Below are 15,692 nucleotides of genomic sequence, written 5' to 3' on the forward strand. Positions count from 1 at the left end.
TTTGAGTTTATTGCTGTATATGGTGTGGGAAAATGTTCTTTCGTTCTTTTACATGCAGCTGTCCAGTTTTCCCAGCACCTATCTGACTTTCATGATAGCCATCCTATTGGATGTGAGGTGCTGCCTCAAGTGTGGTTTTTTTCTTGTATTTCCTGGATGACTAATGGTGTTGAGCACCACCATGTATTTACTGGTCTTTTATATATCGTCTTTGGAGAAATGTCTATTCAAATCCTTCACCCATTTTTTAAATTGGGTTGCATTTTTATTGTTGAGTTATAAGAGTGTTTGTATATTCTGGATATAAGTCCCTTATCAGAAGTATGATTTGCAGATATTTTCTCCCATCTTTGGGTAGTCATTTCACTTTCTTGCTGGCATTGTTTGCAGCATATATTATTAATTTTGGTATAGTTCAATTTATCTGTTCTTCACCTGTTTGTGCTTTGGTGTCTTAACTAAGGAACCAATGCCCAACCCATTGGTGACAAAGATTTGCTCTTACTTTTTTTCCTGAAAGTCTTATATTTAGGTCTATGAACCATTTTGAGTTATTTTTTAAAATATATTTTCTTTGAACTTTTTTTTTTGAATATTTATTTATTTGGTTGTGCTGGGTCTTAGTTGCAGCAGGCAGGCTCCTTAGTTGCGGCCCAGCTGGCTCCCCAGATGCGGCACGCGGGCTCCTTAGTTTTGGCATGTGAACTCCCAGTTGAGGCAGGCATGTGGGATCTAGTTCCCTGACCAGGGATCAAACCCGGGCCCCCTGCATTGGGAGCATGGAGTCCTATCCACTACGCCACCAGGGAAGTCCCATTTTGAGTTAATTTTTGTATGTGGTGTGATGTAAGGGATCCGACTTCATTCTTTTGCATGTAGGTAGCTAGTTGTCCCAGCACCACTTGTTGAAGAGAATATTTTTTTCCCTACTGAATGGCTTTGACACCCTTGTCAGAATCAGCTGACTGTAAATGTAAGGGCTTACTTCTGGGTCTCCGTTATCTTCCATTGATCTGATGTGTATGCCAATACCACACTGTGTTGATTACTGAAGCCTTGCAGTGTGTTTTGAAACCCAGCAGAATGAGTCCTCCACCTTTGTTCATCTTTTCCAACGTGCTTTGGCTGCTCCAGGTACCCCATACATTTCCCTATGAACCTTAGGATCAACTGATCAACTTCTGCAGTAGCAGCTGGGATTTTGATAGGGATTGCCATGAATCTGTAGATCAAATTGGAGAATATTGCTATTTTAACAGTATTACATCTTCCAGTGCATGAACATGGGATACTTTTCAATTTATTTAAATCTTCTTTAATTTCTTTAAATAATGTTTCATTGTTTTCAGTGTGCAAGTCTTACACTTCTAAAATGTATTTGTTTCAGATTATTTACTAGTGTAGAGAAATGCAGTTGGTTTTTGTGTGAGTCTTGTATCCTGCACACGTGCTGAGCTCATTTATAGTTTTAATAGTTTTTTTTTTTTTTTTTTGGTGGATTCCTTAGAACTTCTTCTATGCAAGATCCTGTCATCTGCAGGTGGAGGTCGTTTTACTTCTTCTTCCACATGGATGCCTTTCCTTTCTCTTCCTAATTGCTCTGGCTAGTCTCTCAAGCAGTGTTGGACAGATAAGGCGTGAACAGACATCCCTGTCTTGCTCCTGATCCTTAGGGGGAAGCTTTCAGTGTTACCATTGAGTGTGATGTTAACTGGGTTTTTCATAGTTATCCTTTATTTATTTATTTATTTATTGGCTGTGTTGGGTCTTCATTGCTGCGCATGGGCTTTTTCTCTCCAGTTGTGGCTAGCAAGAGGGGGCTACTCTTCGTTGCAGTGTGCAGGCTTCTCATTGTGGTGGCTTCTCTCGTTGTGGAGCACAGGCTCTAGGCACATGGGCTTCAGTAGTTGCAGCGCATGGGCTCAGTAGTTGTGGTTCACGGGCTTAGGTGCTCTGCAGCATGTGGGATCCTCCCAGACCAGGGATCGAACCCCTGTCCCCTGCATTGGCAGGCGGATTCTTAACCGCTGCGCCACCAGGTAAGTCCCTGTCCTTTAATATTGAGGAAGCTCACTTCTGTGCCTAGCTTGTTGAGTGTCTTTACCACTTTTCCAAATGCCTACTGGCTTTTAAAACTGCATGTACATAGCTTTAAAAAAATAGTGTTAAAGCTGTTAAAACACCATTATATTAGACCAGTGTCCTGAAACTATGCTTTGATAAGAATAATTTTTTTAAGTGGGTGAAAAACAACTGAAACATCTTTGAACAATTGGAATAGTACTGAAAATGTTTACGTGTCTGTACTCAAGTTTATTTTTGTCAAGTTTTACAGATTCCACAAGTTGATTTCTAATAGGTAGAGTCAGACTTGAATTTGTTTGTGTTTATCTGAGTAAAAGTTTGGATTCTGCAGTCATTTTCACATGTTTTACTCCAAAGGTTGTGACAATATTGGGGGGAAAAAAGTTTCTTATTTTAAATTTACTTAGTGGGTCACAACCAGAATTTTACAAAATGAAATGGGATAGAGACGTCAGTGTGTGTCCTAGGAAGGGTGCATTATTTTGTGAAATGTTGGATTGTGGCTGGGGTGTATGTTTGTGCGTACTGGGTCATGATGAAAAATGCATTTTCTTTTTTTATTTTTATTTATTTATTTTTTTAATTTTAATTAATTAATTATTTTTGACTGTGTTGGGTCTTCGTTTCTGTGCAAGGGCTTTCTCCAGTTGCGGCAAGCAGGGGCCACTCTTCATCGCGGTGCGCGTGCCTCTCACTGTCGCGGCCTCTCCCGTTGCGGAGTACAGGCTCCAGATGTGCAAGCTCAGTAGTTGTGGCTCACGGGGCTAGTTGCTCTGCGGCATGTGGGATCTTCCCAGACCAGGGCTCGAACCCGTGTCCCCTGCATTGGCAGGCAGATTCCCAACCACTGTGCCACCAGGGAAGCCCGCATTTTCTTTTTTAAACAAAAAGTAAAAATATTGTAAGTAAATCTACGAATGAAGGGGTAGGTATGGGGGAGTTATAGTTCTTTTTCTTGTATTTCTTATTGTCTTTTTGGCCCCCTGAAAGTTTCTGTAACAGAGCCAATGTACCTTAATTAGATTACGGATGTAAAATATTTCTAACTCTTCGTTGTGTGTGAACATGTGAAATCTCCTGATTTTAAAGTGTTGACAACTAATCCAGACACTTAAAAAGCAGGTTTTGTACAAGTAGAACCAAAGCTCCATCATAAATCTCTGGGCTCCTGACCAAGCCCTCTGACTTGTGACCTAAACGCCTGTTTTGCGTCATGTCCTTCCGTTAAACAAAACCTCGTTTACAGCATGCCAAGGGTGATGCAAAAATAGTTTATTATGATATTGTTTATGTAAAGTTAGGTAATATTTACAGTAGAAATGATCAGCTCCATCCATGGGAATCTAGCATGTCACACAAAGGAATAAATATTTTGACAAGTAACACTTCAGTTGTAGTGAGCAGTTGATCAGAAATTTTGTATTTAAAAAGGAGCCTCAAACTAAACCGTAGAAGTCTTGAATTGTCAGAGAGCAGCGAGCTGACCAGGCCCTTCTCTTCAAGAGGCCCCTGCAGTCCCACGGGAGATGGGCCCCCTCCTGGGGGCCGCCAGGGGTGGGGGGGGGGCACGCGGTGGGTCTCCATGCCACTTCAGCCTGGCGAACATTATGTTAGTACAGAAATTAAACGCCAGTTAAAATTATACAAGCTTATTCTTTGAACATGTACCACCCGTGAAAAAGTAGCTGTGGCAGAAGTGATTGTTGCTGTGAATTATTCCCGAACTTGTCACAGTAGAAGCAGCTACCTACGCTTTTCCACTTTGTTCGTATGCGGCCCCCGCCCCGCCAGCAGCTAGGCATAGTATGCTTTCGTCTCAAGTAGCTGGATTGAGACATTCACCCTGATAGAAGAGCATATCTGTGAGAAAGATCACTGAGGATTCTAATTGTTGAGGAGAAACTTTACGTTTTATAAATATTACTTAGGAAAAGTCTTAATCGCTTAACTGGTTTTGAATCCTAACAGTAAGCCAGTAGATATGTTGTTAATACTAAAGGTAAATCCTAAAATCCATTTTAATTGGTTTTGTGATACAAGCATAACACAAGAATGAATTTAGTGTTCTTTGTAATCTATTTCTAGCTTTCTATAAAATAAAACTGAAATGCGCGACGTAGCTAGCTGTAAAGGGGAGAGGGCGGATGGCTGGAAACGTGATGGGCAGCACGCGCCCGTGCGTCTGAAGGCTGCTCTGCGTGAGCTCAGACTGCCCTCCCGGCTCATCCCACAGGCCTGGACGGTCCAGTTCTCAAGTACGCTTGCCAGCCTGACGGGCGCACATCATAGAATAACAGCCTTACGAGTTCTGCAACGTCCAAGCCGTCACACAACAACCCGGTGCTTGGCTGGACTCCCACGCAGCCCCCAGCAGGTGGCCACAGGTCACTGACTTAGATGCCAAGGTGCTGGGTCTCCTGCAGGTCCCCAGTCACTGTGTGCAGTGTCCGGGCAGGAGCCCCTCCTGTGTTCCTCCTCCTCCTGATTTTCCTCAGCACTTTGAACGGCTCTGCCAAGAATGAGGAACAAGTACAACCGAGATCTTTCAGGGAAAAACAAAACCACCTGTTAAACGGCCAGAGCTTTATGAAAGGTAACACAAGTCATTAAAAACACTTCCTTGTAATGTTGAGTGGGATTCAGTGTTGTACCCAAAGCTGTTCGTCCTATCTTAGAAAGCAATGCTTGTATGAGGAAAAAAGAAAAAAACCCACAGACTTTGTCACAGAAATCCATGCAGTAACTTCTGAGTAATATTTACACTGCTTGCTCTGAATAATATCCCGGTTTTTCTAAATACAGAGGACCTGGGAGCTGCACGGGGTGTGCGGGGTCCCGTGGGCCCTGGAAGGAATGGACACAGTGTGTCTGAGCTGCTCTCGGGGACACAGGTTTAGGCCTGCTCTTCTGAGGGTCTTCTGTTGACAGACCTCAGGGAGGGGAGACTGCTTCCCTTTACAGGGAAACAGGAAGAAACTCACCGTTCTCAAAAGGGCAGAAGAACGAGACCGGTCTTCTCCAGTCAGACAAAACTTGAGAGACTGACAGTTCATCTCCATGCTGGGTTTCTGTCCTCTCTTCCTATCAAAGAACCCAAAACACGTGGTTTCTGAGACCTCACTTAAGGCTGCTGCTTATTTAAGTTTTCAGCTGTGGAAAGTATGGCCTTGCGAAAGTGTACACACGTGAAAATACACAAAACTAAAGTGCAGCCCCGCCTCCTGAGAGCAGGCTAAGGAGGGCCGGGCTGGGCCTGCTGTGGCGGGAGTGTCCCTAGCGTCGTGCGCTCAGTGCCGAGAGCAGGGGCGGGCGCTACGTCTCACCTGACCTATGGTGAGGAAGACCTTTCCCAGGCTTGGGAGTCCGACACCTGCGCTCAGGCCTCTCGGCGCCGTCCAGGATCCCCTCTCAGGATGGCGGGATGAAGGAGCGCCCACGATCACAGGTGGACAAGATGGGTGTGCAGATGCCTGCAGTGAAAACCTCTGGAAGAAGTCGGTTCTCAGCAGCACCTCCCAAGTCTTCTAAGGGTGGGGCTGCAGCACCAGGGTGCCGGGGCCCTCGTTAGTTTCGGCTGAGTGGAGGAAATGCTAGGGCAACAGGTAAAAGCTGTTCATAAAGCAAATTCCTATTCAACATGAAACACCAAGAGCTCACTGTCCAGGACTTTGGGGTGGGAGACATTCCGGAATACTGCAGTTTCCAGAGGAGAGGGGCTTCCAGTTAAGGTGCCAGATCTTTTTTCTTTCTAGGATTTCATTCTTTTTAAGTATCATACTACACACTTTCCAGTCCTTTGTAAAACTCTGGCAACAGTTAAATTTCCTCCCCTTTCTAGGTGATAAAGGTGTCTAGTATTTTTGTTTTATGAAATTGCGTCTTGAAAGTAAGCTTCTTGAGAACGATGATGAGCAAACTTCCTTTCAGGAAAGAGAACTGCTGGCGGGCTGTGTTCATTTTACTCTCTAATGGAAAACAGCTTTGAGTCCCTGGAGAAGACCACGTCAGGAGCGAGCGGCGGCGGGAAGCCTGGCTCGTGGTGCTCCGGCGGGACGCCGCGTCCTCAGGGAGGAGCGGGCGTGAGTTCCTTCGCGAGGAGAACGCGCACGCCTGTCTACCTGCTCCTCCCAGCGGGGGACACCCCGGGGCGCCCGCGAGGTCTCACCGGCTAGAGCTGGGGGACCCTGGCACCTGGCTGGAGAGGAGGTTCCAGGGTGAGCGCTAACCATACAGGCCCCTCGGAGGGGGCAGGCACTGTGCCGCCTCACCCAGAGGATGTGGAGGGGGCTGCCAGGCGCAGCGATGGAAAGATGGTGTTTCCCTCGCACAGAAACGGCATTAAATAGACGTCTCTGAGAGTGCTGACGCCGTAGGTCTTGTCTCGTGGCCTCATCTGTCAGAACTGCTCTCAGGCAGCTCCCTCTCTTCCTGAGCCTGGCCTGAGCATGAGGCCTCGGTGCCCAGCTGTCGGGTCAGTGAGCCGCTGCCTGCGTCTGGACACCGTGAACGACAGGCTGCCCGTGACTGGCCACAGGCTGGGCCTTCCGTCGTCCTCGGTCTCCGCCGGTCACCCCAGCACAGCCATCGCTTCATCCCAGAAAGCCACGCTGGCTCTCGCGCCATGGCACAAGCCCGCGAGGCACTCTGCGGCCAGCACGGTCACCTGGAACACTGGCCTCAGACCTGCTTAGGCCCCGGCAGCACGTCGGAGCAGAGGAGGCCGCGAGCCCGGCGCACGTACCCTGCAGTGATGCAGGTGTTCACAGAGCCGTCAGGTGGTGTGAGCCTGTCCAGCCTCCCGCTGGCCTGTCGGGCTCGGCTTAGCTGCAGGTGCTCGCAGGTCCCAGATGAAGGAGAAACGTTTACAGGAAAATATCACTGCTGTGAAGAGACGACCCAGGGAACCTTTTCCTCCCTGGGGACGTGGGGACGCTCCCCATGCTGGGGGAGTGCCGGGAGCACCCTGGGCTCGCGGTCACCTGCGCCTCCCTGTCCACAGCCCCCCGAGGGCCTGTTCTCTGCCAACGCAGACACCGGCTCAACCTCCGCATACGTGTTCTTCCTCCCTTCTGGAGTGCGGCAGCTGAATTGCTGCCTGGGAGCTTGGGTGCTCGCAGGGAGAGTCCGGAGGACGCTGCGTGCCGGGGGCTGAGGTGGGACGGTGAGATGCAGAGCAGAGACCCTCGCCGTCCTGTCCTGCCTGCTCACGCCAGCCCGAAGCTCAGACCTGGTTCCGAACCAGGCGGCGGCCGTCACCACGTGCTGCTGCCCAGCACTGCCGGGGTCGCTGCTCGGCTGGTTGAGCTCTCGCGGTGCATTTCCTGGCCGCCTCTGCCTGCAAGCCCCGGATGCTGCTGCCGCCACCTGTTCCCCAAGATTCCTGAGGGCAGACCTCAAAGGACAACTGATGAAGACACGTGAATAAAATGCTCTTTTGACCTAATCAGGAGCACTGCACAATCCAAACGCTCACGTCTACGGGCAGACGAAACCCAACTCTGTGCGCGGACCCTGCCCTTCTGGGAGGGCCGGAGATCCCCCCAGGGGCAGCAGGGGCAGCACAGGGCCAACCCGGCCTGACGAGGTGCCTGCTCGGAGGAGGGACACGAAGCCACAGTCATGACACCCGAAGAGCCGCCCGAGCCTGGCAGAGGCCCGCCCAGCAGATCCCCAGGGCACCTGTCACGCTGCCCTCGATGACACGCTCACAGACCATTCTGGAGACAGCGCCAGTCTACGTGGTGGGGGTGTCTGATGCCAGAATTAAAGGAGCTAATGTTCTCTGCTTTTAAAAACGTGGGAGGATAGCGGCGAAGGAGTGACTGGCATGGTGTGAGGCTCTGAACAGCTCGTGAGCAGGGAGGGCCCACTGCAGCCAGGAGCCCTGAGACCATCCAGTGAGAAGACGGCACGGGAGCCGCACTTCTTACACACCCCAGGGCCTCTGTCCTGCCCTTCCAGGACTTTCTCCAAATGACCTCGTGCGTTCACTTAATCTAAAAACTGAGCAAGATGATTTCTACGTTTCCACGCCCGAAGCACCCACGTACCCGAGACAGTGGTGCTCACCCAAGCAGCGAGGCCAGGAGGCCTTCCCCCCCCGCGCCCGGGCCGGCTCCCGCCTGGTGGGCTTTGTTCACACTCCCCGCCCTAACGGGATGAGGAGTTTTCATGGGGCCGTCATAGAACCCCGATTTCAGAGGTTTTCAAGAAGTGCTGTGGAGTGTCTGGTGGCGGTTAAAGAGTTGTTACTCAGACCACTAAGGAAGCAGAGCCGTCAGTCCAGGCCCGGCGCAGGCGCCCCCAGTGCCGCACGGCCTGAGACCTCAGGGGAACTGAAGGCGGCTTAGGAGCACGTCACGAATGGCCAGTTCTTATCTGGTTCCAACATCTGCTCTAACCTCGGCTTAACACAGGGTCTCCTGTCAACCGTATTCTCTGAGGGAAAACTCTCTTCATTCTTTGTGATCACAGGTCAGCATCTACCGAGTATGAAAGGACCAGGGCTCCTGGTGACCAAGAAAGAAGCGAGCGTAGGAAGGAATGAGAGGGGCCTGGTTTTGTGCAAGATTTAATAAAAAACAAACAAAAATAGGAATGGCTGCTTTCAACATGTTCCAGGTTGTGAAAGGTTTACCACGAGTATCTGGGGTGTGGTTCTAAGCGGCATTAGTGGAACAAATACAAAATGCTGTCCTCCTCTGAAGCCCAAAGGTGGTACATCCAAGGTTCTAGGCCACGCTCCCCCCCCCCGCAGGCTACCAGCTATCCGCGCTGGGACCGCAGCACACGCCTCCACGCCTCGTGGCCGGTTCTCTCCCAGGGACCCGCCCGGGCCCTGACCCCACCGCGCACTAGGCGAGACAGAGCTAGCTTATCGCAGGCTGCTGGGCCTTAATACTGACATGAGCGCGGGGGCAACGGGGGAGAGCCACATGCGCTCGGCCCCTCGGCTGGGCTGGTCGTAGAAAACCATGGGGAAAAGCTTCGGTAAACACAACAGGGGTGATGTGAGCAACCCACAGACCAGTCTCTCATGCATCCATACCACAGTTACTGAGGGCGATAACAACGATAACGATAACAGAAATCGAAGGTACAGACGAGGGTGGCGGCCGCGGGCCAGGGAGGGTGCGTCTGAGCTGCGTGGGAGCAGCTAGTCGCGCTCCAGGTCCCTGGACTCAAAGAGCTTCAGGCGATCTTGCACCGTCAGGCCTTCCTTCAGACTCTGGTGGAGAAACAGACAGGCCGTTAGCCAGCGACCCCGCTTGGCACGGGCTGCAGTCCGGCGAGAGCGCGGCTCGGGGCTCCCGGAGGGTTAGTGGGCGTGCTAGAAGGGCCACGACCCCCGAGGTAGTGGTGTTACTAAATGAGAAGGAAAAGAAACAAGACCGGTGCTGAGCTTAGGGCTCTCCCGACAAGCAGGGAGCAGACCAGTGGAGCCGGGAGAGGAGCCCTGCTAAGAACACGAAGATGCCCGCTACGTCCGCATCCACGTCCGGTCTCTCGCGACCGCAGGCTGGCGGCACCTGCTGCACCGATCACAAACCCTGTTGGACTCTCTCAGTGCCCCGGGGATTGGGGAACGTGGCGGTGGGAACATGTCGGTTTGTTTTACTGAGTCTCTGAGAACGGAAGCCCATCCTTGTTCATGTGGGACCTCGGCGAAGGTGGGGGACAGAGGATTTCCTGCTTTACTCTGGGAGGCTCTTCACAAAGACTTAATTTCTGGACGAGAAAAGGAGCATCACCTCAGAGCATGACTGGGAACGAAGGTGCCTCGCTGCCATCGGATCTGCGTGGCAAGTCCAGGCTTCACTGAGGCTGCGGAACCAGGGCCGGCCCACAATCAGCAGGTGAGACCGAGCCGAGCCTCCCCCTCAGAGCTGACCCGCGTCCCCTGGGGCCCCAGCTTCACCCAGGACAGCTCTGCTTGCCTGTATTTTTAATTTGGATGCCACTGGTCAGAGGAAGAGGACCAATCCACGTCCCATGCTGACATCCATTAACACACACGACTGCCTCACGTGCTCTCGGGACTCTTCCCAAGTGCGCCTGCTTCAGGTCAGGGCTGCCACCTACACGGCTGCTGTCTACGCGGCAGCCAGTCTCATCCAGGGGCTGGGCCCCGTCACCTGCCACGCTGCACCGCTCTAGTTGGGGACTTTCCCTTGGGTGGCAGCCAACCGCCACTGCTGAGTCCTGAGGGACAGAGATTTTCCCTCCGCGCACTGTCACACACGCTTGGTGATCATCCCTGCTGTGCAGCCGCTCACCACAGCTGTGGGGGCGGAGCCTGAGAAGACCCCGTGCTGCCCCACACACCCAGCATCTCCGTGACCCCACGCTCAGGCCGACCAGGCGGGGGCCTCCGTGAGGAGCCTGGGAAACGTCCTCTCTGGTCTCCATCCCAGAAGAGCCCAGCTGCTCTTAGGCAACGAGCTTTCTGACGTGATGGGGGCTGAGCCTTTCTGTCCTGCTGAGGGAGGCAGGCACAGAGACAACACACGTGAAAAGGTAGACATCTGCATACATCAGACCCTGTATCAAAAAGCACCAGTGACAGGTTGTTTTTGGGCAACTTAGTTCCCGTCTTCCTGTGGGAGGTTCCACGGTTTTCAAATACAATCAGGAAAAAGGGCAGCACAGAGCTGTGCAAGTGTCCGTTGACAGCACGTTACAGGCACAGCATCACGGCTGCTGTCCCCGAGGGTGGACCATAAGGGCCACAGCTTCCTTCTTGGGCCAGCAGGGCTGTCCCCACACACCGAGAGCATTGCTTTTACGTCGCAAACTTGGCAAGCCAAACTCGGGCTCAAACGAACACAACTCTGGGAAACCCTGCTCCTGGGCTTCCTCCCCACACTCATCTGGGTCCCGGCCTTGCAGAGAGCCGCAGGAAGACCCTCGTGGGTGTGCCTGACAGTTTCCTCTCTCATTCCCGGCCTCCGCTTTAGCAAGCTGCTGGCCAGCGTAGAAGCCGCCATCTACACGGCCGCACATGTGTGCCAGCACATCTCATGGCCAAAGGCCCTTATTGACAGAGATGTTTCCACTGATCTTCTGGCCCTTTGCCAGAGCCCAGAGTACTGTGCAGCTTGTGGGATCTTAGTCCCCCGACCAAGGATCGAACCCAGGCCCCAGCAGTGAGAGCGCCAAGTCCTAACCACTGGACCACCAGCAGATTCCTGTAAAGCACTTTCCCTCCCCCGACACACGGTCCGCCTGATGGGGCGGGCTTGCTGGAGCAAGGCTTCCCTGGAAGGGCCCTAGCAGAAGTGTTTGTCATTTTACAGGCAAAAGGCCCAAAGCACTCACGGTGAACTTGCAGCAGCTACAGTTCAGCCTCAGATAGAAGTAAAAATCATCAACAAGAAAACCATAAACCAAGAACACGTTTCCCTTTTGCTAAACAGAATGTTTTCCACGTTTAAAGAAAAAAGCCCGAACTAAGTTTTGAACAGGCTTAAACGTTTCTGGTGATAAGTGAGCCAGGACTGTAGGGAAATAAACATATCAAGTACAGAACTACTTGGATTTCCTTCCGTAAACTCTCCCTAAACCAAACCCCTCAGCCCGCCAAGTGAGCCGGGCGCACCTGCCAGCGTCCCGTTCTGAGCCCTTCCTGCTGTCCTCAACTTCCTTCTCAGAGGATCAACGAGATCAGGTCAGCCGAGCTGATAAACCCACTAGGGAATGAGTGACTCTGTGCCCCGGATGCCTGGGCCTCGTGGGAGTCGGGAGCGTCCAGGCAGGGTCGGGGTCAGACAGCCTGATGTTTCTGAGCCAGCGCTCATTCAGCCCCTGCTTCCTGTCTTTGGAGGCGCCCGGGGTCCTCAGGGCTGGCAAACGCTCAGCCCCAAGCGCTCGCTGTACTGAGTGGTTTCCGGAGTTGCGTGTGCGAGGTATCAGCTCCCTGGCTTGCTGGGCTTGGGCCTCCTGAGCCTGTTAACAGGGCGGGGGGCGCGGGGCGGGGGCACTTAAGCAGTGGGTGGCTCTGTCAAGTCTGCTTCCCGACGGAGGGCAGCGGTGCCCCCAGAGAACGTGAGCGCACAAACCATTCGACATGCATGTGACGGGGCCGAGATGCTGGCCCCACGGGCAGCCCACCAAGCTGGGGGGAACTCCCCTCTGTTAAGAGGTTACAGTGCAGTTAACTCCCCAGAACAGGTTAAGAAACTTCACATGGATCGTGTATGTGCCGGCTGGAGCAGGAGGAATGAAAGTGACCGGAAAACAAGGAGCTCGCTATGGAGGTGTGAGCAGTGTGCATGCAGGTAGCACCCCCTCGAGGGCGGCGGGCGGGTGGGTGGTGGTGAGAGTGGTTTACCTACACGACAAGGGACCGGGAAGCGGGTCGTTTCAGTTATCCCATGAGACCTGCTCAATTACGGACTGTCGGGGGAAAGAGCACAAAACAAAAGACACACACACAATAAATCCTAAATGCAACGTGCTGGTCACCCCCACCCTCCAACCCACCTTCCCACAGAGGGGCACGTGGGGGCAGAGGGCACACGCTGGGGGGGAAGGGGCGTGGGCAGCTTTGTCTCTCGAAGGCAGCTGGCGTCAGCATGAACTAGGGACATGCAAGGAGCAGTCCAGATGGGGCAGGACCGACCCAGCAGGGCGCCGGTCTGAGGGGATTCACCCGAGCCCTGCTTGCTGTGGGCCTGGCCCTCCGCTGTCGCTGGCAGGAGATGGTCCCACTGCTGGGCGAGGGACACACTCAGTGCGAAGCCCCTGGAACTGGCCCAGCAGGCTAAGCGTGTGGGGCCAGTGAGTTCTGGGACCCTGGGGACCCTCTGCTGTGGCCCTAGGTGGGCTCTACGTACACAGGGGCTGGACCCCAGACTCACCTTGGACCTGATGCTTCTGAGCTGTCGGCTGACGCAGGATCTGTCTTTCTTCAAGAAGTCAGGGTTGCTTTTAGACTTCATTATATCTGAGAAGACAAGCAGACCCAGTGCCTGTTTTGTAAACCCCCTGGGAACAGACTTGGGCTTGAAGGCTTCCAAGGCTTATCATCCTCACCCACACGTGAGACGTTTCCTTCAACAACCCACGAGAACCCCAAACAAAGAGCTGTAAAGCACGAGATCCTTGGAACAGTTGTGGGCGCTGGGAGACCTGGAGGAGGCACACGAGGCCCCGGGCCAGGCTCCTCCCCGTTGGCCGGCCGCAGCACCCGTTGCCGCTGGGCTGCTGGGCACACCTGCCGCCCTCCTCCTCCTGAGAGCCCCGGGCTGCTCAGGGTTTTTAACTTCCCATACTTACGGCGCTCTCCCTCACTTGCTGAGAGCTGTGCAGTGACCTCACGGTTCAGCCCCCCCACCGTGGAGGCAGAGCCAGCTCTGTGCTCCTGTGCGTTCAGAAGGGTCACAGGCTGCACGTGCTCACTCCTAACCCTAAATCTCCTGGCCCCCAGACGACTCCTCGGAAGCAGCCAGTGTCACCATCCCGTCCCGGGTCTGATTTGAGCTTCGCTGCACATGGCCTGCCTGCCTTCGGGAAGACCTGTAACGTGCCCGCCCAGCAGCGATGCAAACTGGCGAGGAGGGATCCTTGCCGGCCAAGAGGAAGCGGGTAGTGAGCTAGGGCATCTCTTCAGTAGGCGGCATCCCCCCATCCCCTCCCCCCATGGCCTTCTGCAGATTTTATGGTAAACCCCCAGGATCAATAACCAGCGAGAGCTGCTTACGGAATGAGTGAATTGTTCAGGAAAATGGGGAACACAGCCGGCTGTCACTGTAAACACACACCCCGAGGTATGACTGTCCCTCAGGGCAACCAGTGCAGCGTCGGAGGAGAAGGGCTTCCCAACCAGGAGGGCCCGAGAGCCGGGCGCCTACCACCCCTGCAGCTGTTCCCTACCAGGAAGTTAGTCTGACAGAAAAGGACCCCTCTGCTTGAATCAAGCGCCAGCAGCTCCAGGACTAAATCGGCGCGAGTTACTGAGTCAGAATCCAGAGCTGGAGGACTCACCGTAGCCGGACACGGGGGTGTGTTCCGGTGACCTTTCACCCAGTGCGTCGGTTGCGGCTTTCAGCTGCTCCTGCAGCCTGCTGACGTCACAGTCGGCCTTCGCCCTCACGATGCTGAGCTCTGTGTAGATGTCCTTGTACTTGTCACTAGCGTACTTCTTGTCCTTGGGGATAGAAGGGCAAAGAGCAGTTACAGCCAGGCTGGGTGGCCCATGCTCCTGGGGCCAGAGCGCTTCGGGGGTGACTGGGGATGGGCCCGGCAGCAGAGAAGGCAGGCCAGCCCCCGCCTTCCAGAGGCAGAAACTGGACACAGAGTGGAACAGGCACAGCAGGGCCCCGGGCTATAGCCAGGCTGGCGCCGCCTTGAGCCCCAAGGACCTCTGTGTGGCTTCAGACTGGAAAACCCCTGTGCCTTGGATCTCCTAAGTGACTTGGCCTCCAGGAGCGCCCTCAGGAGGCAACAGTGTGCTTGGGTCTCGGGTCCCTGCCCCAGCACGTGGCGGGCACGGGGACAGCCCCTTGTTCCTGCCGCGCCCACCTGCAGGCTGCCATTCTTCTCGTGGACGCGAAATCTACTTCAGAGCTGCTACATGTGACTCTGGACACGCGTGGCCCCGCCCCATCCGCAGCCCATCCCCCAGGTCCACGGGTCCCGGGGACGTGCGTTACCCGCAGCGCCGTCTGTAGCTCATCCTTGAGGGAGCTGATCTCCTGTTTCAGGTACTGAATTTCTGACTCCTTGACGCGCAATAAGACCTAGAAAGAGAGAGAAATTAAGAGACTCACGTTCGGGAGCAGAGGGACTGCCAGGGCCTCGGAAGCAAAGACTGAGCCACACGGAGGACTCGCCTCCACACGCCGGTGGGCAGGCAGCTCTCTCCCGGTCCTTGTCAGGAAGAAACAGCTGTGACCCCTCCTGACCCGAAAGCCTCATCCTCAGCCCGGGAGCTCCTGGCACAGAGCCCAGGAAGGGGTCCTGCAGAGACCTCAGGTCAGCCTCTCCCATCATTTAGGAAGAGATGGTTTTATGAAATTTTAATTGAATGGGGAAAAATCTAAGTGCTTTCATAAAAGAACACCTTATACATAAGAAGCAATCATTCTGACTTAAAATGAACTTTCCTGATCTTGAGTAATACAGCCTTAAGAATCTCAAGCAGCTGCAGTGTTCACATAGTTACTCAGTTTCATTTTAGTTGGTCAGTGTTTGTGACGTGGTGGAACAGAGGGGCGGAGGGCAGGTGAGTGACGATGGGTTAAAGGTCCCTGTGGCCTCGTGAGGGGTCCCACGCTGCCTGGCAGCTAACTCTTCTGTTTTGCGTCCTGGCATGACTCAGGTCTTTCCAGGTTCTCCCCCTCTTGCTGCCCATAAGCTAGGGGCTTGTATGGTGTGAGCTGGTAAAGAGGGACCTGGCTCTGAGCCGTACCTCTAACTCATAGGCGTCCTTGCCCTGCGTGAGAGGTGAACCAGCAGCCTCGCCACCGGCGTCCCCGGTCAGCAGCGTCCGTAGCCGTGAGATTTCAGCAGCCAGGCGGTTGTTCAGCTCCTGGGGGACAGCAACACAACCAAACAGGGTGCTCTACAGAGCTGTTTGACCACAGGGCGCGGCCAGGGTAGCATGC

At 53.7% G+C, this 15,692-nt stretch overlaps 1 protein-coding gene across 16 annotated transcripts in view; it reads right to left on the reverse strand.

The window, feature by feature from the left end:
- Nucleotides 1-8,640: 8,640 nt before the first annotated feature.
- Nucleotides 8,641-15,692, reverse strand: part of MPRIP (myosin phosphatase Rho interacting protein) — a 129,542-nt gene continuing 122,490 nt past the window's right edge. For 5 of the 16 annotated variants that reach the window (XM_033422644.2, XM_049702122.1, XM_033422641.2 and 2 more), the window contains 5 exons: nt 15,497-15,616; nt 14,739-14,825; nt 14,071-14,233; nt 12,945-13,030; nt 12,499-12,797 (listed from right to left, as the gene is read on the reverse strand). In XM_033422644.2, coding sequence (XP_033278535.1) covers nt 12,546-12,797; nt 12,945-13,030; nt 14,071-14,233; nt 14,739-14,825; nt 15,497-15,616 — 708 coding nt within the window. In that variant the 3' untranslated portion in view covers nt 12,499-12,545. The other 11 variants (XM_049702117.1, XM_033422645.2, XM_004266765.4 and 8 more) reach the window with 7 other exon arrangements.

Source organism: Orcinus orca, chromosome 19 (assembly GCF_937001465.1).
Source record: "Orcinus orca chromosome 19, mOrcOrc1.1, whole genome shotgun sequence".
In the NCBI taxonomy this organism is placed as follows: domain Eukaryota; kingdom Metazoa; phylum Chordata; class Mammalia; order Artiodactyla; family Delphinidae; genus Orcinus; species Orcinus orca.